The 21,600-nt window shown below is 36.8% G+C and overlaps 11 protein-coding genes across 11 annotated transcripts; 4 read left to right on the plus strand and 7 right to left on the minus strand.

Annotated features, from left to right (window-relative positions):
* Positions 1-20: 20 nt before the first annotated feature.
* RHIMIDRAFT_271688 (uncharacterized protein) lies at positions 21-2,233 on the minus strand. The gene is made up of 7 exons (XM_023612268.1): positions 1,908-2,233; positions 1,780-1,860; positions 1,701-1,734; positions 1,086-1,644; positions 808-1,028; positions 678-750; positions 21-622 (listed from the first exon to the last, which is right to left on the minus strand). Exons 1-7 carry the CDS (start codon positions 2,172-2,174, stop codon positions 76-78), a joined length of 1,782 nt encoding a protein of 593 aa, XP_023468902.1. The 5' UTR covers positions 2,175-2,233; the 3' UTR covers positions 21-75.
* A 442-nt stretch (positions 2,234-2,675) lies between these two features.
* On the minus strand, positions 2,676-3,758 carry RHIMIDRAFT_234558 (uncharacterized protein; the record flags this gene model as incomplete). Its single annotated transcript, XM_023608182.1, has 4 exons — positions 2,676-3,051; positions 3,108-3,329; positions 3,382-3,636; positions 3,688-3,758. 4 exons carry the CDS (start codon positions 3,756-3,758, stop codon positions 2,676-2,678), a joined length of 924 nt encoding a protein of 307 aa, XP_023468903.1.
* An 81-nt stretch (positions 3,759-3,839) lies between these two features.
* On the minus strand, positions 3,840-6,059 carry RHIMIDRAFT_234559 (uncharacterized protein; the record flags this gene model as incomplete). Its single annotated transcript, XM_023608183.1, has 8 exons — positions 3,840-4,200; positions 4,271-4,369; positions 4,427-4,560; positions 4,624-4,721; positions 4,786-4,969; positions 5,023-5,123; positions 5,170-5,788; positions 5,865-6,059. 8 exons carry the CDS (start codon positions 6,057-6,059, stop codon positions 3,840-3,842), a joined length of 1,791 nt encoding a protein of 596 aa, XP_023468904.1.
* Positions 6,060-6,203: 144 nt separating this feature from the next.
* Positions 6,204-7,107, minus strand: RHIMIDRAFT_286631 (14-3-3 protein; the record flags this gene model as incomplete). The annotated part of the gene is made up of 4 exons (XM_023613401.1): positions 6,204-6,253; positions 6,310-6,925; positions 6,980-7,011; positions 7,071-7,107. The coding sequence occupies 4 exons, from the start codon at positions 7,105-7,107 to the stop codon at positions 6,204-6,206; spliced, it is 735 nt and encodes a 244-aa protein (XP_023468905.1).
* A 1,566-nt stretch (positions 7,108-8,673) lies between these two features.
* On the minus strand, positions 8,674-9,432 carry RHIMIDRAFT_85712 (40S ribosomal protein S16). The gene is made up of 3 exons (XM_023615793.1): positions 9,239-9,432; positions 8,797-9,141; positions 8,674-8,750 (listed from the first exon to the last, which is right to left on the minus strand). Exons 1-3 carry the CDS (start codon positions 9,266-9,268, stop codon positions 8,703-8,705), a joined length of 423 nt encoding a protein of 140 aa, XP_023468906.1. The 5' UTR covers positions 9,269-9,432; the 3' UTR covers positions 8,674-8,702.
* Positions 9,433-9,744: 312 nt separating this feature from the next.
* On the plus strand, positions 9,745-10,821 carry RHIMIDRAFT_302583 (uncharacterized protein; the record flags this gene model as incomplete). Its single annotated transcript, XM_023614391.1, has 1 exon — positions 9,745-10,821. Exon 1 carries the CDS (start codon positions 9,901-9,903, stop codon positions 10,819-10,821), a length of 921 nt encoding a protein of 306 aa, XP_023468907.1. The 5' UTR covers positions 9,745-9,900.
* Positions 10,822-11,022: 201 nt separating this feature from the next.
* Positions 11,023-12,398, plus strand: RHIMIDRAFT_85743 (S-adenosyl-L-methionine-dependent methyltransferase). Its single transcript, XM_023615794.1, has 7 exons — positions 11,023-11,200; positions 11,258-11,289; positions 11,343-11,433; positions 11,493-11,759; positions 11,810-11,849; positions 11,900-12,019; positions 12,107-12,398. Coding segments are annotated over exons 1-7 (681 nt in total). The 5' UTR covers positions 11,023-11,071; the 3' UTR covers positions 12,109-12,398.
* On the minus strand, positions 12,398-12,914 carry RHIMIDRAFT_234564 (uncharacterized protein; the record flags this gene model as incomplete). The annotated part of the gene is made up of 2 exons (XM_023608184.1): positions 12,398-12,441; positions 12,701-12,914. 2 exons carry the CDS (start codon positions 12,912-12,914, stop codon positions 12,398-12,400), a joined length of 258 nt encoding a protein of 85 aa, XP_023468909.1.
* A 4,129-nt stretch (positions 12,915-17,043) lies between these two features.
* Positions 17,044-18,590, plus strand: RHIMIDRAFT_271710 (uncharacterized protein). Its single transcript, XM_023612269.1, has 4 exons — positions 17,044-17,228; positions 17,288-17,384; positions 17,437-17,544; positions 17,604-18,590. The coding sequence occupies exons 1-4, from the start codon at positions 17,113-17,115 to the stop codon at positions 18,369-18,371; spliced, it is 1,089 nt and encodes a 362-aa protein (XP_023468910.1). The 5' UTR covers positions 17,044-17,112; the 3' UTR covers positions 18,372-18,590.
* A 119-nt stretch (positions 18,591-18,709) lies between these two features.
* Positions 18,710-20,128, plus strand: RHIMIDRAFT_271720 (uncharacterized protein). Its single transcript, XM_023612270.1, has 4 exons — positions 18,710-18,957; positions 19,013-19,024; positions 19,090-19,843; positions 19,900-20,128. Exons 1-4 carry the CDS (start codon positions 18,742-18,744, stop codon positions 20,106-20,108), a joined length of 1,191 nt encoding a protein of 396 aa, XP_023468911.1. The 5' UTR covers positions 18,710-18,741; the 3' UTR covers positions 20,109-20,128.
* Positions 20,129-20,207: 79 nt separating this feature from the next.
* On the minus strand, positions 20,208-20,802 carry RHIMIDRAFT_271724 (uncharacterized protein). The gene has a single exon (XM_023612271.1). The coding sequence runs from the start codon at positions 20,741-20,743 to the stop codon at positions 20,249-20,251; it is 495 nt and encodes a 164-aa protein (XP_023468912.1). The 5' UTR covers positions 20,744-20,802; the 3' UTR covers positions 20,208-20,248.
* Between the last annotated feature and the right edge of the window lie 798 nt (positions 20,803-21,600).

The following is a 21,600-nucleotide window of genomic DNA, read 5'->3' on the forward strand; positions in this document are numbered from 1 at the left end:
AAAAAAAAAAAAAAAAAGAGCACAATTGAGAGCAGACGCACTGTACTTCACAGAATGATCTACTTTATTTATTGCTTATGTTGTCTTTTTAAGTATTGGAAGTTCATAACCTTGTTCTATTTCATTGAGTACTACTGTGCTGCTTCGTCTTGGCGCATATTTCGTAAAGACATAATCCTGCGTGTTAGTCACTTCCAGCGGTCTGTCTTCTACTCTTGGAAGCGATAAAGGTATAAGCTTTGGCCAATCTACAAACTCTGTACCATTTTGCAGAATATATGACCATGAAGCCAAAATAACGGCAAATAAAAATGATAGCAAAGTAATGTGTGCAAGAGAAGAGTTTATGCCAAAGGCATTGGGCGAAAATAGTACAAGATTGAAGAGGATCAGTGATAGAAGCAGATAAGTAGGTATAAACTTTACGTAGAGAGGCAGAATCTGTGTTTGAAAAGGGCTTATGAATTGATCACGGCTGGAAAGAGCAGGAATGACCTTGTATTTGCCAAGTATCAAGTCTATACCGTCTTGTCTCGATCCATCCATATAGTTATTCTTCACATAACGAATGATTGAATTAAAAAGATCATTCATCGCTCCGATGTATGTCCTCTTTCCAGTTCTAAAAGAGTAAAGCATAAGAATCTCGCTAAACTTGGTTACTGATATCCCCATACCTAGTAAAATCTGTCTTTAGGGCGCCTGACCCCGAGTAGGATAAGCTAAGTGCGTCTGCATTATCTGCCCATACTTTTGGATATTAAACAGGTTTTAAAATCGTATAAAGAACAAACATTCTCGACTTACCGTTCTTGAAGATAGTCATAAACTGTTCGTCATTTTCAATCACCTCAGTTGACTGCAATATCTTTACTTCTCTCAGCTGCTTATTCAATACCCATCTCCCAATGGTGCTTTGAACTACATTTGTCCTATCGAGACAATCCATACAGTTTGTTCTTATCACTGATGTTTGTTTCTGTCTTAGTACTGGTCCTGATGGATATGGCATGTCACATAAGCAAAATCTAACATACTCCATAAGTTCCTATCTCGCGTGTATATACACATCACTATTTTCTTACCCCTGTTGGCTTAAATCCTGTTCTAGCTCATCAATCAACAGCTGTACTCGATGCCAACGCATCTTTCTACATTCATAATGAAAATCAAAGTGTACGTATTTCAGATTCGGGTCATTCAGCTCCTCAATGATCCTAGCAAACACTTCTCCCACAGGGACTTCATAGCCCTTTCTGTTTACCAAGTTGATCAAAATCTGTGGACCATAATGCTTAACCTGCTGCTCAAAGTGGGTCCTGGATGCGTCGAGCACTTTCTCATCAGCAAGATTCGATTGTACCCAAAGTTGAGGCGTGTATCGCGTGTTGGGCACCTGGCGCCAGACAGCTGGTACTGAACCTCGAGTTTGTATATGCGATAAGCAAGCGGAATTAGTTTGTACCAATGATCCAGGCGAGTCACATAGTAAAAGCTGCTCTGTCTCTACAAAGTTGGACGCATGGCCTTCCTGATCAAGTCCTCTTGAAAAATAGCGCGTTCCAGCACGCTCTTGGCTTCGTCTGCTGATCAGAGCAAAGGTCACTGATCTACCACTAATAACTGATGGGTTTATAGAAATAACTAGGAAGAGAAGGGATGAATATAACAAGATACTAACTATACGTCTTTAACTTTACATCCTTGTATCACTGGCAAGACAAAAGAGTCAAACTAAATGATATGAGCTATATGAATTTTATGGGTCAATCAACTTACATCCAGTCCAGCCTTCATTTTTTGACTAGCATTGATCAATTTACTGCACAAGTGTCTATTCCAAAAGAATCGTGTATCCGCCTACATATATAGAATGAGCTTTTATTCATTTTCCTTCTATATTTTACCTTTCTCCAATCGTTACACCCATTTGCTACAAGCTCTACTTGCTTTTGAATAGAGAGGGTGATATTATACTTGTAAGAAAAATAGAATCCATTGCCCTTCAAGTGACTCTCCAATAAATGAATGTATCTTTGCTCATCCTCTAGTTGTCTATCTGACAAGATGCTCGCATTGCGCGAGATTGGTAGAATTTGGAAGCTGGTCGCTTGAAAAATTTCATTGTTTAGTAAAAGTGTGCCTATCTTTTGACAACCGGTAATGACGATCATGTATTCACCTATAAATTATAAGATGTCATGTATTCATCATTTTTATCGTCCTAAATATTACCAGCTAGCAACTCAATGAAACCAAGGATTCCATAGACGATAAATTGTTTTTGAATGCTGGCATTTCGAATAGGAGGTGCTATATATTTGTATATGTATATATTTATCGATGAGTTATAAATAAATAAAAAGACAAAGATTTAGTCACCATTCAGCTGCAACTGTCCTGAATCTCTATAGACGGTTAAAGTGTCTATTGAGTTTAAGGAAGAAGTAGTAGTTTTGGCAGGTTCATATAAAGGTGTAAAATGATAAACATCGTCTGTTATTCGTCTATATCATTTTCTTTTTAGCATTGATGTTGAATATACAATTATTGTATATATATATATATATATCTTACAACTCAAGTTGCTCAAAGACCATGTTTTTATTTTTATAAAAAGGGAAGGGAGCTTTTTGTTTAAAGATACAGAGAGATCCGCAACTCAGATAAGGACGCTACTGAGGTTTAAATTTATCATCAAGCTGCAATATGCCACTGCTGCTCTGTCTTCGTTGGTATATCTGATTTTGAGATGGATATCTTCCACTTCGCAAATAGATAGCATATCCCTCATATCTTTTTCTAGCATTACTACTCCATTCTCTGCTCACTTGAATAGAGGCTGTTCGTCTGGGTATATCTACATATGTATTATAGACTTGCTCATCTATACTGGATGCCTTTAACATCGTTCGGTGTTCACTCAGTAAATTCTTTTGAACATAATTTTGATATTGTTGGAATTCTGGAAAATGCTCAAAGTTGGAGCCACTGACTTGATTACCGTAGCTTGCTGTTAATTTTTCAGTGTTTTTAAATTGTTGAGCGTATCTAAAAAGATTTTGGTTATAATCCAACTAAAGAAAGAAAGAGACTAAATTGCTTACCTTTTATATTCCTTTAGTTCACTGTGAGTAATGCTGGGTTCGAGGCTACGTTGAACCATGCCTTCGATAGTCCAAGCAGGCTGCTTATCTTTCTCGTTCTTTTTCTCTTCGTCCACATCTGCCTTTTGTTCTTTTAATACTTTATTGTTGGCAGTAGATGTACTCTTGCTCATGGACCTAACCGTGAATGGACTCATTTCTGATGCTTCGGCTTTGGTCAGTCTATACATAACGTTCAGCTATTAGTAAAGATGAAAAAAGAGGAGATACATACTCTCTTGACTCATTTGAGTTTGCAATAAGCTTGAGTGGTCGATACTTCAATGTGCCATTCATATTGTATGTAAACAGCTTTTCCAAGCTAGTGTATTCCTTATGATTATAATACTCAACCCAATATCCTTGGTAAAGATCGCTTTCGTCTGGATCAGTCGCTGGTATACGAAATTCAATGGGTATCCTAAACAATTCTGGATCTTGATCATAGTGTTTTGTCTCTAGAACTTTCTTGTTATACCAGTTACGATAACTTTTTAAGAGAGTCTTTAGTATATCTTTTTATAAAATGACGCAATCTTACTCTCGCCTTGAGGCCTTTTTGAGTGGATGCTGATTATGTAAATGATAGTCTGAACTCAGCTCCCAAAGCATAGGTTGCCCATCTTTGGTTACAAAATTACCAAGAAACAGGTTGATCGCATCCTGTTTGTCGGCGTCTAAGAAAGAAAGGGGTTAGATATCAAGTTGTTTTTTCTGCTGTGTGAAAGCGTTGCCTGAAAATGCATTGGCGTAGTATCGTCTAATGGACTCAATCATGTCTCTGGGATGACTTGTCCATTGATTGATTTTTCTATATGTCTCCATCGTATTGACAAGATGAGATCCACCATACTGAAGAGCGATAGTATCGCCATGATCATGATACATTTCTGTAAAGATATTGACAGCATCTGAATCAAAATCGACCTTTGGAGACGCAATGACGCCTAATGCATACAGTTGGTATCCAAGAGCACATTTTCCCATTAAGAACTGTGCTGCATTTGTTCTGTCCAAGCAGTCAATACAGTTTGTTCGCAGTACTCCATTTTGCCTATATATTTTTTTTCTAAGTGTAGTTAGTAATCGAAGAGAAGGATTAGATAAGTAAATATAAAAATTACTTCTTGTAATCTGTATTGATGCCACTTCTAAAAAAGCTAGTTGATTGCATGACTTCTTCAGCTATTTTCTCCAAATAGCCAATGACGTCTTGATCATGACTAATATGATATAGTTGAACAACCCTCCTTGTCTTTGATATCAATGTTATTTTTTACCTTTTTGACGCTCTAGACATGTCCCAGGCTATGTATCTTATTTGTTTATCTTTTGGCAAAAATTGATTAAGATATGCTATCGCTTCTGCAAACTCTTTTCCAAGAATAGACTCTCTTTTTGTTTTTTCCTTTTGCTATAATTACCACAAATATATGAAGATTAGTCTTGATGGCTAAAGCCTATGTGTTTAATTTACTTTGATCAGATTCAGCACTATACACGGCGCACCATATCTTTGAAATAAATTTTCGAAATGCAGAGCTGCAGCAGAAAAGAAAGGATCAACTACGTTCACTGTAGTGATATAATTGGGGCTAAATGATCATTCTATATGTACATATAAATCTACATAACTTACATTCAATAGGAGGCTTAGGTGACATATTGGTTGTGTCTTGCGACCAAATCAAGGGAATAGAGCCTCTGTGTTGAACATAGGATGTATAGCGAGTGTTTCCAAATAGACAATCCGTTGAATGAAATGATGTGGTTACCATATCTGTTACTATCTGCTCGGTCTCTACATCATTGGCTACAAAGCCCTATTATTTTTAGTCAATATAAAAACAGTGGAAAAAAGTATGTGCACATGTACCTTGTCATTCACACCTCGCTTCAAAAATCTGGCACCAGCAAAATACCTTGATCGTCTAGCAATCAACGTAACCAGTATATTTCTTCCAAATACAGATATTTCTATAATACATGAGAGAATCTGCAGATATACACATTCTAAACTTACTTGCTTGATCCACAAAACCATAGATCAATGGTAGAATCCAGCCTGATTTACTATTTAGGTTTTTAAATCCAGAACTCAATAGATAATGATTCCAAACAAACATATCGTTGAGCTGCAACCCTTGAGACTTTTTTGTCCCACTGGTATCCAACGGCGGCTGAGTTAAGTTGTTTTGAAGTGAGTTGGTAAGGTCATATGTGTATGAAAAGTAAAAGTTTTTAGCCAAATCAATATTTTGAAATGTTGTGATATATCGAGCCTCGTCTGAATTCTTATCCAACTTGACCTGTGGACCTATAGGCACAAGACGAGTCTTGTCGATATGGTAAATATAATGACCTCCGAGTACAGCCACCTGTCTTCGTTTGGTAATAAAGATAATGTACCATCCTTGTGTAAACCTGATAAAGCCAATGACGCCATATATTTCCATAGTCGAAAGCTGTAGACCTCCAACTGAGAGGTTTCCGTCCTCAATCATTTTTAAGAGCCGTGTCTTTTCTTGCTCTGTATAAAGTACGTCATCCTCAATCACTGTCAGCTCATTAGGGTTCGTTCGGTCAATCTGTAATACTCGGTAACGCTGCTTGGCCTGATTGGTGCCCACGACATAATATCTCTGTAAGTATAAAAAAAGGGAGTGTCAATATATGTTGTTTATTTGCCAAGTGATAAGAAAAGGGTGTGTTACTTACAGTCTTTGTCTCATAAAGCTGAAAGGAACTTAGGGTAAACCGAGGATGTGCCCATTTCAGGGTTGGCTTTTTGGCCGACGCTTCTTGTGACAAGTCAGGTGTAGCAGATTCCAAGATTTGCTTTTGATTGAAATCAACATAATTGTCTTGTAAACAATCAGGATTATCTGTTAATATTTGAGCATCTTGACTCATTGGAAAAAAAGACATGAGAGTAAAAAGAAAAACAAGACTTAATAAACAAAATCCAAAGATTTTCCTTTATGGTTCTCTCGTTTATTTAAAAGAAAAAAATCAGAATACAAGCTTATCTTTATACTTCTCTTACAACCATCTTCTTTACTTTGATTCTTCGGGCTCCTCAGCCTTGGCTTCAGGCTTATCAGATTCTATAATAAATAGTTAGTATTGCACAAGAACACGCACACACAAAAGAACTTCTTACCGTCTTGTAAGTCAGAAGTCCATAATGTTAAGTTGTCTCTTAACAATTGCATGATAAGAGTAGAGTCCTTGTATGATTCTTCCGAGAGGGTATCAAGTTCTGCAATGGCATCATCAAAAGCTTGCTTGGCCAAGTGACAGGCACGGTCGGGAGAGTTGAGAATTTCATAGTAAAAGACAGAGAAGTTCAAAGCCAAACCTAAGCGGATAGGTTGAGTGGGTGCTAATTCAGTTTGCGCGATATCAGTAGCACTCTTGTAGGCTTCATGGGCTTCAGTAGCAGCTTCTTTGCGGGCTTCACCTGTCAAGAATTCAGCAAGGTAACGGTAGTAGTCACCCTTCATCTTGTAGTAAAAGACCTTGGATTCGCCACCTTGAGCAACGGGAATCAAGTTTTCGTTCAAGACAGACAAGATATCGTTACAGACATCTCTGAGTTCATTCTCAATCTTTTGGCGGTAAGCTTTGATCTTGCTGACTTGCTCGGTGTTACCCTTACTTTCTTCCTTTTGTTCAATAGAAGAGACAATTCTCCAGGAAGCACGACGAGAACCAATAACGTTCTTGTAGGCAACAGACAAGAGGTTACGTTCTTCAACACTAAGTTCATTGCCCATCTATGGATAAAGATGAGTCACAACTGTTTGACGTTTGTCAGCTGACTTTCTTACCTTGGCCACTTCCTTGGTGAACTGGACCATTTCTATTTTTGTATGGAATTAGAAAAAGCTTTCCCTTAACATCTCTCTTCTATAATTTTACCGTCATAACGCTCGGCTTGCTCGGCGAGCTTAGCCATGTAAACATTATTATCGCGTTCCTACAGAATAAAAAGATAAAGAATTAGCAAGAAAAAGTTTTTATATTCATCATCTCTAATACAAGAGAGTGCCTTCTATTCACGCTGAACTCTTGTAAAGAGGAGAGAAAAGAAAGGGTGTAAAGGGTGTAAAAAAGAGAGAGCAAAAGCTAGCAAGAAATAAAGAAAGAGAGGAAGTGTATACTTACAGTAGACATTGTTCTAATTAATTCAATAAGATTAAACTGTGGTTTTTCTTTTTCTTTCTTTCACAAAAAAAAAAATCAAAAATTATGGTTTCGTCATCGCAGCATATTAAAGCTCAGAATAATTTGTTACAAAACATATTGCAGTCACGAAATGTCATCTAGGCCTCCTTTTAGGTACAGACTTTGATTCGTCTAATTTTTTATGTAAAATAAATGTCCCCCTTTTCCCTTCCTTTGCTCTCTTCTTTCTTTACTAATAATCACAAAATTAAGTTCATTTTACGTATCTTAATATATAATAGACGTGGTTGGACCAGTTCTGTCAAAGATAGTCAGCAAATAACAATTATTCATTGGTAATCTATGACGTGATTAATAATACCCTTGCGACGCTAATTTGTTACGGACGCATTTTCCCTTAACTGAGGAACGACGCACTTATACAAGCCATAGCAATGTTTTGGTCATATTAATTTGCTGAAAAAGGAAAACTTATTATGTGGGATGCCCATGGAGCAGCATGCTATAGATGTGAGTTACATTGGTCTTATATCTTGAGTGATTAGATCTACAGTAGATTAGAAGATGATGCCTACCAATTTACTGAGATGATAGCTTCCACTAAACCAGAAATAAAGACGTGATAAGGTGTATATAAAAGCTTTCCTTTTCTTACATTTTGAACAAGTGGCGTATGGTGAACTATAAATGATGCTATTTTGTTATGTAACCTAGCCAGCCACGAGCCTTTCTTGTAAACTCAGATTCATAGTTCCTATTCTTTTATTAACCTTTATTTTTCCTTGAAAGTTTTATTATATTCAGTATTTTGACCAGACGCGTCGTATCCAAACACACATCTCAGGCACATTACTCATAAAAGACTGCATTAGCTTTCATACTTGGCTTTAAGCAGACTGTTAGATCTCTATGTGCTACATGGTCACTAGTACAAACAAGACTAAACTTACAGAACTTGCAAGTGTATCAAAGAGTGTTGTATTATAAAATCAGAATCATTGTGTTTGCTGTTAAGAGCAGATATATGGAGTGTATCAAATTTGGTTTAGAATGTTTATGAAACCACTGTCATAAATGCTCTCTTTCTTTTTCTCTCTATTCTACTGTTGTCTATGATTAAAGGAATCTATGCATATAATGGGCGTTTTGGATCAATTCCCTGTCTGTATGTTCATTCTGACATCTCAGTCTCTGTTTGAAACAGTTTCAAGTCATACAGTCCCCTTGATATCCATTTCCAAGCAACTGTTGATACTACTGTTTTTGGCCTCAATACATCATTGCTTTTTTTATTGTCTAAAAGGATAAAATAACAGCTGTTGTAAAACAATCCATTTTCCCAAACACAAAACAAATGATGCTGTCTTAACGGTAAGACTTTTGGTAACGGGCACGGGCACCAGGACCGGCAAACTATAGACGATGTGAGTAAGGTATTTTTCGTTTGTTTACCCTTTACCTTCTTGGGTTCACAACGACGAGGATCGGCAACAAGAAGAGTACGGTCATATTGAACGAGGATCTCCTTGATTTCCTTCTTGGCAGCTTCATCAACGTACTTTTGGTAGAAGGCAACAATAGCCTTAGCAAGAGCTTGACGGATAGCATAAACTTGAGAAACGTGACCACCACCGTGGGTACGGATTCTGATGTCAACGTTGGCGAAACGTTCTTCACCCAAGAGAAGGATGACTTCGTAAACCTTGAACTTTAAGATCTCAGGTTCAAGAAGCTCAAGGGGAGAACCGTTAATACGAATGAGACCACGTCCACGCTTGCAGTGAGCAACAGCAGTGGCGGTTTTCTATATAATATTCATTTAATATCTTTCTTTCTGTCATTGTTGCTTTTGTGTGTATAGCTGGGTGGGTGTATAATAGTATCTATCTGTCTGTCATTACCTTACGACCAAAGGTTTGGACAGCTTCCATATTGGTACTATATGTAATAATGTCGATGAGTGATGCTATATGTCTGGCGGATGGATGGATGGATGCATACCTTTGGATAGAGAGGGGTGGGACACACAAATTCTGTCTCGCCCTCTTCGTCTCTATTCTCTCCCTCTCTCCCTCTCGTTCTTTGCTGTCTCCCCCACTGTGTGGTGAATAACAAAAACAATTCCCGCCCGGACAGGTAAAACGAGTCCGGTCCGATATTGTTCCTCTAAGAAGCTCATGAAGTTACCAACTAAGTGACATACAGACAATAGACCTGACTTCCCTAATGATTTAACCATGAGCTTTATGAATTTCAGAGCTATACTTGTATTAAATGGTGATATACCTTGTCCTTGGCGCAGAAATGAGAAAGTCTAAATGAATTAAAACATCCTTGTATGTACCTTTTAGAATAACTTTGCAAGTCTAAACTTGTTGCACGGACATGCCTCACAACACTAGTACTTTCCCCTTTTTTCATTTTGAAGACATGGCATCAATACTTGATATATTTTTACACCATTTGGAATGAAGATTCTTTAAATCAAAGTTACTGAAAATGGTGCGTGGCTTAGGAAGTCTATTACCATGTCTCTCTTTCTCATTCTTTGTCAACATTTGCTATGGAAAACTCTAAATCTCACATCCGATCATTATATACCATATGTCTTGAGTACATTGTAAACCACAACGAATCACTGACAGCACTAGATCATGTTCCCTTTCAACCATTTGCATCTGACATAATTCACGGCATATTCCAATCAAAAAAACAGCTTGAAAAAACCACCTTATCTATCTTTGGTAAGACCTATGGTCAATACCTACTGAGGCATACTCCATCCGAATGGACAAGTATTCAATTTTCTTACTTTAAACTGGCTGGCTCCAGTGCAGTCGTACTCGGATTTATCTCACAGCACTTTCCGATGTTTGTTACGCGATTAGACATGAGTTACACTGATATTCAAGACAAGCATATATCCTTGATCAACGGATTTAAGCATCTTTCAGTACTAAACCTTCGCGGCGCAAGGCTCTTGTCAGATAGTGCTGTATCTGACCTATCAGCGATGGCGATATACAAAGGACTACCAGCGCTTGAAGAGATCTCTTTGTCCGATATTCCATCCATAACAGATAAATCATTAAAACATATCGGCAAGATGGCATCACTATGCTACATTGATTTGACAGGCACATCCGTGACAGGGCAAGTGGCCGACATGTACTTGATAAAGCTAGGATTTACGAAAACAGATGAGAAAAGACACCAGCAGCAGTCTCCTCCTTGTGTTAAGCTTCATCAGGATATCCTTGACATGGTTCTGGCGAGTACAGATTTTGTGAGAGGGGTCAACATGTCAATGAAGCCTAGTACATCATTATCAAGAAACTTGTGTTATAAAAGGACTCAAGCTCGCGTAGAACAAGTCCAAAAAAGAAAACTGAGTTACGATGATAACAAAAGAAAGAAAGTGAGGAACGAATTGAACCTTGACGTTTATTTTGATTCCATTGTCAATGAATTTTTACAAGACTAGAATAAACTGCTTGAAAAGCTTCAATGACTTTAATCTTTTGCGCATATTCGGCAATTCATGTAAAATAGAGTATAACGCAAAGCATACAGGGACGCTGCAAGGGCTTTGCATAGTAAAGCACTCAATGATAAACAAAAGAGCTCGTTTAAAAAAAAAAAAGAAAGACGACCTTTGTTTCTCCTTTTTCTCTTTTTTTTTTTTCTTTCTAATTTTAACTTTATTAAAAAGTATAAAACACAAATAAGCATCAATGTCCCATTCTACTGTTGTTGAAGCAGATGATGCAACTATGCTCTTGTCTAAGAGGGAATTTCACAATGATAAAGATTCAACCTACTGGCTACCAAAGGATAAAGAAGAGAAGAATAGATTGATAAGGGTAGGAGATCAGTCCTTTTTATTTTATGCAGAAGCAAGGAAGCTTATCTTGAAGTAGCAACACTATGTTATAAAGGGTATTTTTGAAGGGTAAATTGCAATTGAACCTATTGAAATATTGTCCTTTTAATTATGATTGATAGAAACTTCCTCAAGAGCATTGGGGAAACCCTTAATTTTAAAAAGGATATCTCTATTCTTGACGTTGGATGCGGGTCAGGCATTTGGATCATGGTAAGGAAGAAAGTTAACCTTTACAATCTTTGTGACATAATGATACATTTTTTCCACAGGACATGATTAAAGATTACCCCAACTGTTCCTACCATGGATGTGATATTGTTGACTTTACCCAGGGGACTATCAGCTCCAGTCAGTTTACCTTTAATTATGGAAATGTTGCAAAGGGTCTCCCATATCCTGACAACTCATTTGACTTTGTGCATATGAGATTACTTGTATTGGCGCTTCGTGAGGAAGAATGGCCGATTGCCATTAGGGAATTGCTGCGTGTCACTAAACCAGGAAGAATGATACAACTGCTAGAGATAGACCATAAAGTAATATGATGTTGAATATAGTAGGATGACTAGTAACAGACGTATCTTAGTTGACAGGAAATGTCATGGTACAAGCGTTTTTAGCTTCAAGTAATATATTCTAAATCATTTGTACATCATTATATTGACCTCTTCTATAGTTCATGCAGCTTGCAGGTCAAGGGGACAAAACGCCTGCATAGCCACTGAGCTGAAGAAGATTGTTTCTGTGATTAACAATGCCAAAATAGTTCAAGTAGACTATATAATAACTGATTTATGTAAACCTCTTTGCTTTCCTTTTTTTTTCTTTTTTCTAAGTAGAAGTCGCTAATGCATATTTGTTTATTTAATGTTAGCCACTGAAGAAAGTAGAAAAAAGAACATGCATTGGATTTGGGAAGATGTCTTAAAAAGCATGCTACCTACTATTGGGCCACAGCTAGGTCTCTACGATAAACCATCTCAATTAGAATATGTTGAAGAATTTAAACGTAGTTTGGCCATACCAGAAACCTATTTCTGTATTAGTTCATTAGCAATACAAAAAATCTAACCTGTATTTAAAGGAGAAGTTCTTACCTGTATGTATGTGTTCACTATGCCAGCAAAATAAAGAAGGGATTAAGGTTGTCATTAAAGGAGAGGAAAATATATTTTTAAGAGTGGCTAAGAGTATGCTGTAACTGGTTTATATTACACACTAAACATACAAGTTCCATTTGGAAATACATGTTTTCTTTTTACAAATACATAATGTAATTATGGTCTATTCTATTTCAATGTGCTGCTCCTTACATTATGTACTAATCTTATGCATAAAGCAAACAAAAGTTTTCAAGTGTATATGATATATCGTTTATTCATAAATGAAGTTGGCCCAGCCGGAGAATAAATATGAGAATGGATGTGTTATGTCAATGGATCAATGTTGTATAAGGTATATAGCTGCGTTTAAAGACCTCCACCAGAACGACCGACGTCAACAAGACCAAGGCCATTATTGACTTTCTTCCATTTCTTTTGGAGTGCTTCATCAAGTGACGTATGGCTTTTCATGTATTCGATATGAGCTTCGGAAGGCTTTGAAGTAGATCTAACGTAGGTGGCATAACCAGCAAAGGAAGTAACAGGAACAAGGACAATAGAAGCAGAGCGAGGAATAGCAGCAATCATTATTTTAATTTGTTTTTATTTGAAGAAGTAAAGAAAAAGAGAATAAAATACAGCGCTATTTATACTTTATCTCAGCTTCCTGTTTTGTGTATTCATGTTTTGATATATAGGCAGAGTTCCCCTTAATATTGTTATTGATATGCCACATCCTGCTATGACGTATCTCTGTCCAATCGATATGAGCCTTAATCCATTGTATTAGTCGGAGTAATAACTGATATATTCTGCAAAAAGCTTATCATCATTTCCTATCACGACAATTAAGGAAGTACCAAAATGGCTCCGATCAATAGGTATTTTAACTAATTTAGTGATTAAGCTAAAAGAGGTTAAAACAAGTAAAACAAAATGAGCTCATCAAGGATTGAAAAATGGTGTTTATCTGAATTTGAATATTATCGTTTTAGTCTATATTGGCATTGCTGACCTTGGTAGGTCAAGCCTATTTGAATGGAAGGGCACGCATCAGATTAAGTTTGAGTAATTCTTTTGAATTTTCTATGAGGCATAAAAAAAAAGAAAAGGAATTCGAATGGCTCTGTGGCATCAAAGATGTGCTTGTATGTTTATAAAACCACTGATTTAATAAAGTTGCCATTTATTCTTTAATATTGCTTTCTCTTAGTGAATCATTGCCACTTTTGCGTGAATTCCAGCTGTTTGTGATAGTAAGCAGAATGCAATACAAACTTAGGCCCACTTTAAGGAACCATGCACCATTACGAATTATTTATCCATTAAAGTACAACCAAGAAACAAAAAATGGCTCTAAAAGTTGAATAAAGATGAATAATCAGGCAGTCATCTCTTGATTGATCCTATTTGAGTAAACGTAAAATTCTCAATGGTGATCTATTAAATATTTGACCTCATAACCATCTGTTTACACACAATCATCACACTTGAGCTTCATACATAAGGGGACAGTTTAAAACGTCATCTGTTAAAAATATGATACTCTCAGCTTTTAGGTTTATGCTAAACTTTATTCTACAAACATATTAAGCACTATAAGAGGAGTATTTGGTGTAAGTTGCGCAATAGACCTTTTTGGCAGTGATTGCTTTGATAAAGAACGATTTCTCAGCCCAAAGAATAGAAGCATCCTTTGAACCATTTACTAATGCGCAAGTCAAAGAATGAGTGTGTGTATAGTTTATAAAGCAAATAGTAAACCTTTCCAAAAAAGCGCTAATATGTCGACCATGATTAAAGCGTGTACCTATCTGCTTATAAAACAGCATCCTTTTTCAATCCAAGTTATCACTCCTTTCTTCCTTCTTTTTTTGATTATTTCGGTAGATTCCGTAAGTTATCTTGTCGGGTTTTCTTGCTTAATTATGCTTGTACACGATCCAAACCTAATATCAGGGTCCACTTGCTGTTTTTGAATGTGCCTTTCCCATGGCCCCACGAGATTTAAATTCAGACTTTTAACCCAGATGAGCAAATAGCAGTTTATTTTGAGATATGGTCAAATGCAGCTGTGGGCATACCTCTAAATAACAAGAGTAAAGATATACTATCTGAAACAAAACTTTCATACTATTCTCTATTTGAAATTATGGATCGAGCAGCTGAGGTTTCTTCGTTTTGCCATGCAAGTAAACTGTTTTGCCGATTTCATCAGTTAAACTGGCTTTATTGTGGTATTTTCGGTGCTTGTAAGAATCAATAACTAACAACTATCAAAATTGAAGAGAAACTAATAGAATAGGAAACAGGGCAAGATAGTGCATTCTGGCTGTAATCAGGCTGAAAGTAAATATACAGATCAAGCAATATGAAGATAGTCAGTGATCAAACACGATGGTAGGTTCAAAAAGGCAAACGATATAAATTAAAATCCTTCTTTATTAGAGAACTTTAATTATGCCGAAAGAAGATCTGGCTTAAGGAAGTGCTGAGAGTATTTCTATTTATACTATTTGTCGTATGAGATTACTAATAAATCTATATTCTAAGAATGAACAGTACAAAGAGATTGACAACAACACATGTTATATAACGCAATATGCTCAATTCTTATTGATTGTGATTAATTCATGTACTAGTTCTGTTTTCATATAAAATGATGCTATTTGTTTAATGAGCTTTCATTTTGATCTTTGTAAAGAGATTATATAGAGACTCGTTGCTTATACTTCTCTCGTAATTTACATTGTTCTGATCCATACTTCAGACTTCCAATCACACAGTTGCCGAAGCGGAAGATGAAGATGAGATGGCCACCTAACTATTAACCTTCAGCTGGCTTTCCTCGCTGTTCATTTCTACTCAAAATAAGCAGAAAGAATGAGTTGACGGCGTTCAAGGGTCTAGAAAAATAGGAACTAAAACGGCCTTTATTATATAGTATCTGAAAATAAAGTGTGGCACGAAAGGGTCTTTACCGCCTCCTGTCGTATTCTACGTTGAATAAGGGTCAATAAGTAGTGTCTGCATATCAATAACAAAAGCTCAGTAACATAAACTGAACAATCACAACAATAGCAACGTTGGCGAAACGAAGACAATGGATGTGGTTAAAACCCTCCGCGACGCGCTTTATTTTCAGTGTTATATATAATTAAATAAAATTTTCATTATATTCCCTTTATACCTTGAAGGCCGCGCTCAAGCTTTTTATGATTGAAGACATGAGGGGCGAGGATTTCTTTTTACTTGCAGTTCATTAGCCAACTGAAAAAACTTGGGAAGATAACCACATCCTCTGTCTTTGTTGCACCAACGATACTATTGTCGGTTTTGAAAGCCATATTTTGTCAGTTTTTCATACAAGAATGTCGTTTTTTAAAAAAAGATATTTATTTAAATAAAATACATTCTTCTTTTGCCACAATTACACTGGAACCTCTTGTCATAATGAGCGTTCAACTTTTGTACGAAGATGGAAAGGGAGCTGCTGTTGATGAGTATGGCAGGTCCGAGCCTATGAATAATATTGTTGATGCGGAGCAGTATCGTCTTGAAACATTGAGCTCTTATACATAGTATTTGTCTAAACTACGTCAAGAAGATGAGATAGAGGCGATGCAGATAGAAGGTAGTGTGAAGCCTGAAACTGATGTTGCAATGAGAGAAACATCGATCAAGCGAAATTATACGCTATACACTAATCAGGACAAAGTGAGGTTCTTCAAGCTATTGTTTGAAAAGCGTCTGAACGCTTCTGCCGTCGCAAAACACCTGGGAATACACGTCCGTATGGCACAAAGATGGGCGAAACAGTATGACAGCAGCCATAATAGCATCTTCGAGAAACGTCAGAAGACTGGTCGACCACGTCTTCTCAATGAGGAGCATAAAAAGATTATTCTATATTGCATTGATGAGAACCCATCAACCGTCTTTGGACAGGTGATGGAACAAGTGAGGCAGGTATCCAAGAGCACTGTGCACGATTTTGTAAGAAAACATTGCAATCCATCTCTTAAAAGAGCTCAGTTTAAACCTGTAGACAGGAACAGTGAAGAAAAAATCAAAGAGTACCTGGACTGGATTCGTAAATGAGAGAAAACTGACATGGGCTTTATGAGAAACTGCGTCTTTCTAGATGAATCTGTCTTTCATATTAACATGAAACGTAGTACGACCTGGTCAAAGAAAGGCTCACCCGCAGTGCCCAGAGTGCTCAAAACACGAGCACAGACAGCTACCATCTTAGGTGCGATTTCTGCTGCAGGTTTGGTTAAATGCAGCCTGAGACTACTTCAAAAACGTAAATGCTACAGGCAACTTGCTCTTTTGCTAAGGACATTTTGTTTGTTAAAGATAATTTAATATCTATGAGGCGCCCAATGATTGTTCTAAAAATGTACACAAAACTGATGACAAAAGAAAAGAGATTTTATTAATACGATATATATTCTAGGATGGTTGAGGCATGGAAAAGGTGCGTTTGTTATTTTGCCATCTGATCAATAGGAAGAGCTGGCGGCTTTGAGTTTGAGTTTACGAGACAGATTTACTACTGGTTAGATTGAGCAGTACGGAAATGAAAACTTTACCTCTGCCTCTTTTGATTGTTTTGATCGCATGAAAAACAACATGTACGCCCACGATTATTTTCTACACACATCCATAAATGGAAATCAATCTGTGACGGGAATGAAAAATGCGGTGGATTGTCAAACGTGACTGCTTCTGTTGTCCCTTAATTCAACTTGGCAACTTCTTTTCTTTGGTATCAAACGATATGCTTCCAAAGAAAGCTCCAAAGATTGTATTTCCTGATAACCACGCAATTTATGTAAAAGCCTTGTATAAAAGCATATTAGCGGAGGGATCACTATTTTTTGATGATCGAGCAAGGTTTTTATATAGAATCAAATGAAAGAAAAAAAGACAAAACTAAATTCTCTTGCTACCAGAACATTTATACAAAATCGAACAAGATACTTGTTTAAAGAATATAAAGATTGCGCCGATCTTGAGAGAGTAAAGAGCAAGATAAAAGAAGCAAGAAGGGTAGCTAGATTCTATAGATCAACTTTTCCTTATTTTTCATATTCTTTGATAGAAACTTCATAAATTAGAGGAAGCTAATCGAGGAAACTTTAGAAAAGCCTACAAGATACTTTTAGATGTTTATGGAAGAAGAGGAAAAGTGCGTCACTCGCTGCTTTATGTAAGATGCCATAGACGCCTTTTATTTCCAAATGATTAACTTGATTGAGGGAAGATTAGCCTTACTTAAATCAGTTCAAGCCAGTCGACTTTAAGCATCCAGAACCATTTATCCCACATGTGCCTCGCACAGCTCCACCACCACCTTTATGCCCACCGTTGCGTGTGTTGATTACAGATCATCTGGGAAAGAGACTATCTCCAATACTACCTGAGCCAAAGCATAAGCCATTACATGTCGGTAGAAAGGCCAATTTGCTCTGGAGGCATCATTCCAACTTACTTAGTCGTGTATCGGTGCCACTTCCGTTTGAAATATTATGTGAACTAGAAACAAAAGCAGGTGCGCTTCCTAATCACCCTATGTCAGCAGCCAGTTTAGGGAAAGGCGGTCCAAAATGGGATCAATTTTACTTTGCATACCAAAACAACTTTGATCTTGCCCATCTATCGCCTCATCTAAAATCTCATGTTCCTCAGTCAAAGGTAGTCCGAAGTCAAACAGTGGCTGGTATTCGATCTCCCTATGAGACAGTCAAAATGCCCAACATATTGGAGTATTTAGAAGAAAAGGAGTCAAAGAAACCAGAGCTTCAAAAGTATGAATCACCCTATGACAATAGACAAACAAGACGACTTTATAGGCGATTACTTAATGAAATACCATGTATGGATATGTTTACATGGGAAACACTTTGGAAAGAAGGCGTAAATTATACTATATTCAAATCAAACTGGATACCAAAGGGTGTTAGAGAATTGATCCCAGAAACTCTTAGTTCTGAAGTAATTAAGGAAACCATGAAAACAAATAAAAGAAAGAAATAAATGAACCATCCACTTGAGATCATGGCATGGGGATTATTGTAGTTGTAAACTCAGATTCTACAGAATGAAAGACCCTTCTTTTTTCAGATGCTCTCAAACCGAGTCTTTTAGACTATATGTCTAGTGAGCATTTCACCAATGCATCTTGTTAAAGATATAGCTTTGTATGCCTGATTTAGTTTTTTACATATAAAAAAGATAAATGATACCTTATAGCAGGGTTATCTTAATTATACTATTTCAGTTTTTTTTTTGTATGAAAGTGTGGGCTTTATTTAACAAATTATGCTATTTCAGTAGAAATCATTCTGCTTAAGGATTGCGTCAAAGTCACGTTTTTTTTTTTTTTCTTCTAAACATAAAAAAAGTAATGTCCAGTTCTGGTAGAACTCTGCTTATTGGCATAATTACTGGTTCTATAATAACAGTACTTGCATCCAGTCTCATTGCACAACTAAAAAATGAAAACAAGGAAGAACATGATGAGCCTACGACTGATATTGTCGAAGGGGTTGACGGACTCATTGGCAATACGCCTCTTATGAAAATAAAAAGTTTATCGGAAGCGACTGGCTGTACTATTTTGGTATGTCCCCCTTATACAATCATATGTGACGACGCTAACAAGATATAAATCGTAGGGAAAGGCAGAGGTAAATCAGAGGATACAAATATGGAACTGACTTATGTGCACTTACTAAAGAAATGAATATCAAAGTTTCTTAACCCTGGTGGCAGTTCAAAGGATAGAGTAGCACTCAACATGATCAAGATAGCAGAAGAGCAAAACATTCTCGTTCCACATACAGGAAGTACAATTTTTGAAGGCACTGTTGGATCAACAGGCATATCCATTGCTATGATCGCACGCGCTAAAGGCTACAGAGCATGGATCGTGATGCCAGACGATCAAGCCAAAGAGAAGTACCAGCTGCTTGAAAAGCTTGGTGCTACTGTCGAAAAAGTGAGACCTGCTAGTATTATCGATAAAAGACAGTTTGTCAATTTGGCCAGAGATCGTGCATTGGAGTTTAAAGAAGGAGATGCCAAGGGATACTTTGCTGATCAATTTGAGAATGAAGCCAATTTCAATGCTCATTACAATAATACAGGTCCAGAAATATATCGTCAAACAGGAGGCAAGATCGATGCTCTTGTATTAGGCGCTGGTACAGGTGGTACTCTATCAGGCATTAGTTGCTACCTTAAACAGCATATTAAGAAATTAAAGGTGTTTTTGGCTGATCCACAAGGCTCAGGATTATACAATAAAGTAAAATACAATGTGATGTATTCACCAACTGAACAAGAAGGATCACGAAGAAGGCATCAAGTGGACACAGTTGTAGAAGGAATTGGTATCAACCGATTAACAAAAAATTTTGATAAAGGAAGGCATTTGGTTAATGATGCCTTCCGTGTAACAGATGATGAAGCCATAAAGATGTCACGATATCTTGTCCGCGAAGATGGTATAAAAGAGAGAGAAATAAAGATGAAAACAAAGAGGGCTAATATACGCTCATAGGATTATTCGTAGGTAGTAGCTCAGCAGTCAACTGTGTTGCAGCAGTAAGAGCAGCTAAAAAACTCGGACCAGGACATGTTATCGTTACTTTATTAAATGACTCTGGTCAACGTCATTTGACAAAGTTTTGGAGCGATGAATATCTTAAATCACAAAATATATATGCAGAATTAAAACCAGAGGAAGGTTTATTTGATTTTATAAAATAACTAGAAGACTAATGAATAAAAAATAATATACTGTTCATTTTATACTTACCGAGGTGCTAAGAAATGCACAGCCGTTATGGACAGCGCATTAAATCCAAGGAGCACCGTTAGTCTTTTGAAGGGAGAAAGACTTTCATTGACTAGCAGATGGAAAATATGTTGTAGAACAGATTTTGAGTGACAATAGGTAGTTCTTCATTATATTCGAGAAGTTTCAAGAAATAGTAATTAGCAAAAATGGATTCAGCATATGCCAGTTGAGTAATGTGGTCAACTACTTGAATCAAGGTAACAAACTCAGGATATTTACAAGTATTAGCCAAAGATGTCTTGATTACAAAAGTTTTCTTGACAGTATCCTTGGGCTTTGGAAGCTTTGTTTTTAACTTATTCATAGGACACAACTTGCTGGACGAGCGAGGGTGATCGGTTCCACCACAAGAAGGACATCGTAATTGTTTTTGCCCATTGCCTGTCATCTTGTTCTTTTCTTTTTCCTTTTTAAGTGCTTCAGACTTAGCAACCTTGTCTTGATATTTCTTGGAGACCTTGGTGGGAGCAGAAGTATAGTTTGTGGAAGGAGTAGGAGCAGGTAGTACAACTTGAACACTTGTATCATTATTGCCTGCAATCATAGATACTTTTCATTGGTAACAGCATTTGAAGGGCTAGGAGCAGATGTGTCTTCTTTAGCAGCTTTCAAAGTAGTACGGATGTTCTTGTCTATTACAGCAATCTGTTATAAAACAGGTGGAACTAATAAATGTTATCTTTACCTTTTCTAAGTAATGGTGTTTCTTAAAAATCATCATCACTTGCTTCAAAAGATGTGTTCTTGAATAAATTTGTTTGCGTATGTGCAGACAGAGAAAAGAACTCACGATCGACGGCTAAATAGGCCCTTAATAAATGTCATATCAACCTTATAGCCTACATACCTTTCCCTTTGTTCCGCTTTGCCTTTGGAGGCGGATGACCATCGTCTTTTTTTCGCTTCATGTTGAAGTAAAGAAAAAAAGAAAAGCAACTATGTTAGCTTTGCCATGTTAAATTAACGATCGACGCCATTTTTTTTTATTAATTAATCATGTTTTCTTTAATAGTAAAATGTTTCTCCAATAAAAAAAAGCACTCCACTCTTTAAACATAGTGTATTTTACTATAATCTTCAAAGTAGTTATCTTTATAAAAGTGATGGATAAGGGTAATAAAATGATACACGATGGTTATGAATCACCATATAAATACCAGGAAGAGTGATTGAAGAAGTAACGATAAAGAAGGAAAAGAGGCTCAAGCTCCAATGTCATCCCTATGTTCCATGACGAAATAGCAGTATGTAATTCATACACACGTATGCAGTATGTGTATAGATGATACGTTGAAAGTACTGCTCAAAATCATGTCTTCAACGGAGACTGTCATTTCTACTGCTGCTTCCCAAGGTAAGAACGATGTCACGGAAGCTTCTGTCGCTATACTCAATAGGAAT

The sequence above is a fragment of the Rhizopus microsporus genome (genome assembly GCF_002708625.1).
Source record: "Rhizopus microsporus ATCC 52813 unplaced genomic scaffold scaffold_3, whole genome shotgun sequence".
NCBI classification, from domain to species: domain Eukaryota; kingdom Fungi; phylum Mucoromycota; class Mucoromycetes; order Mucorales; family Rhizopodaceae; genus Rhizopus; species Rhizopus microsporus.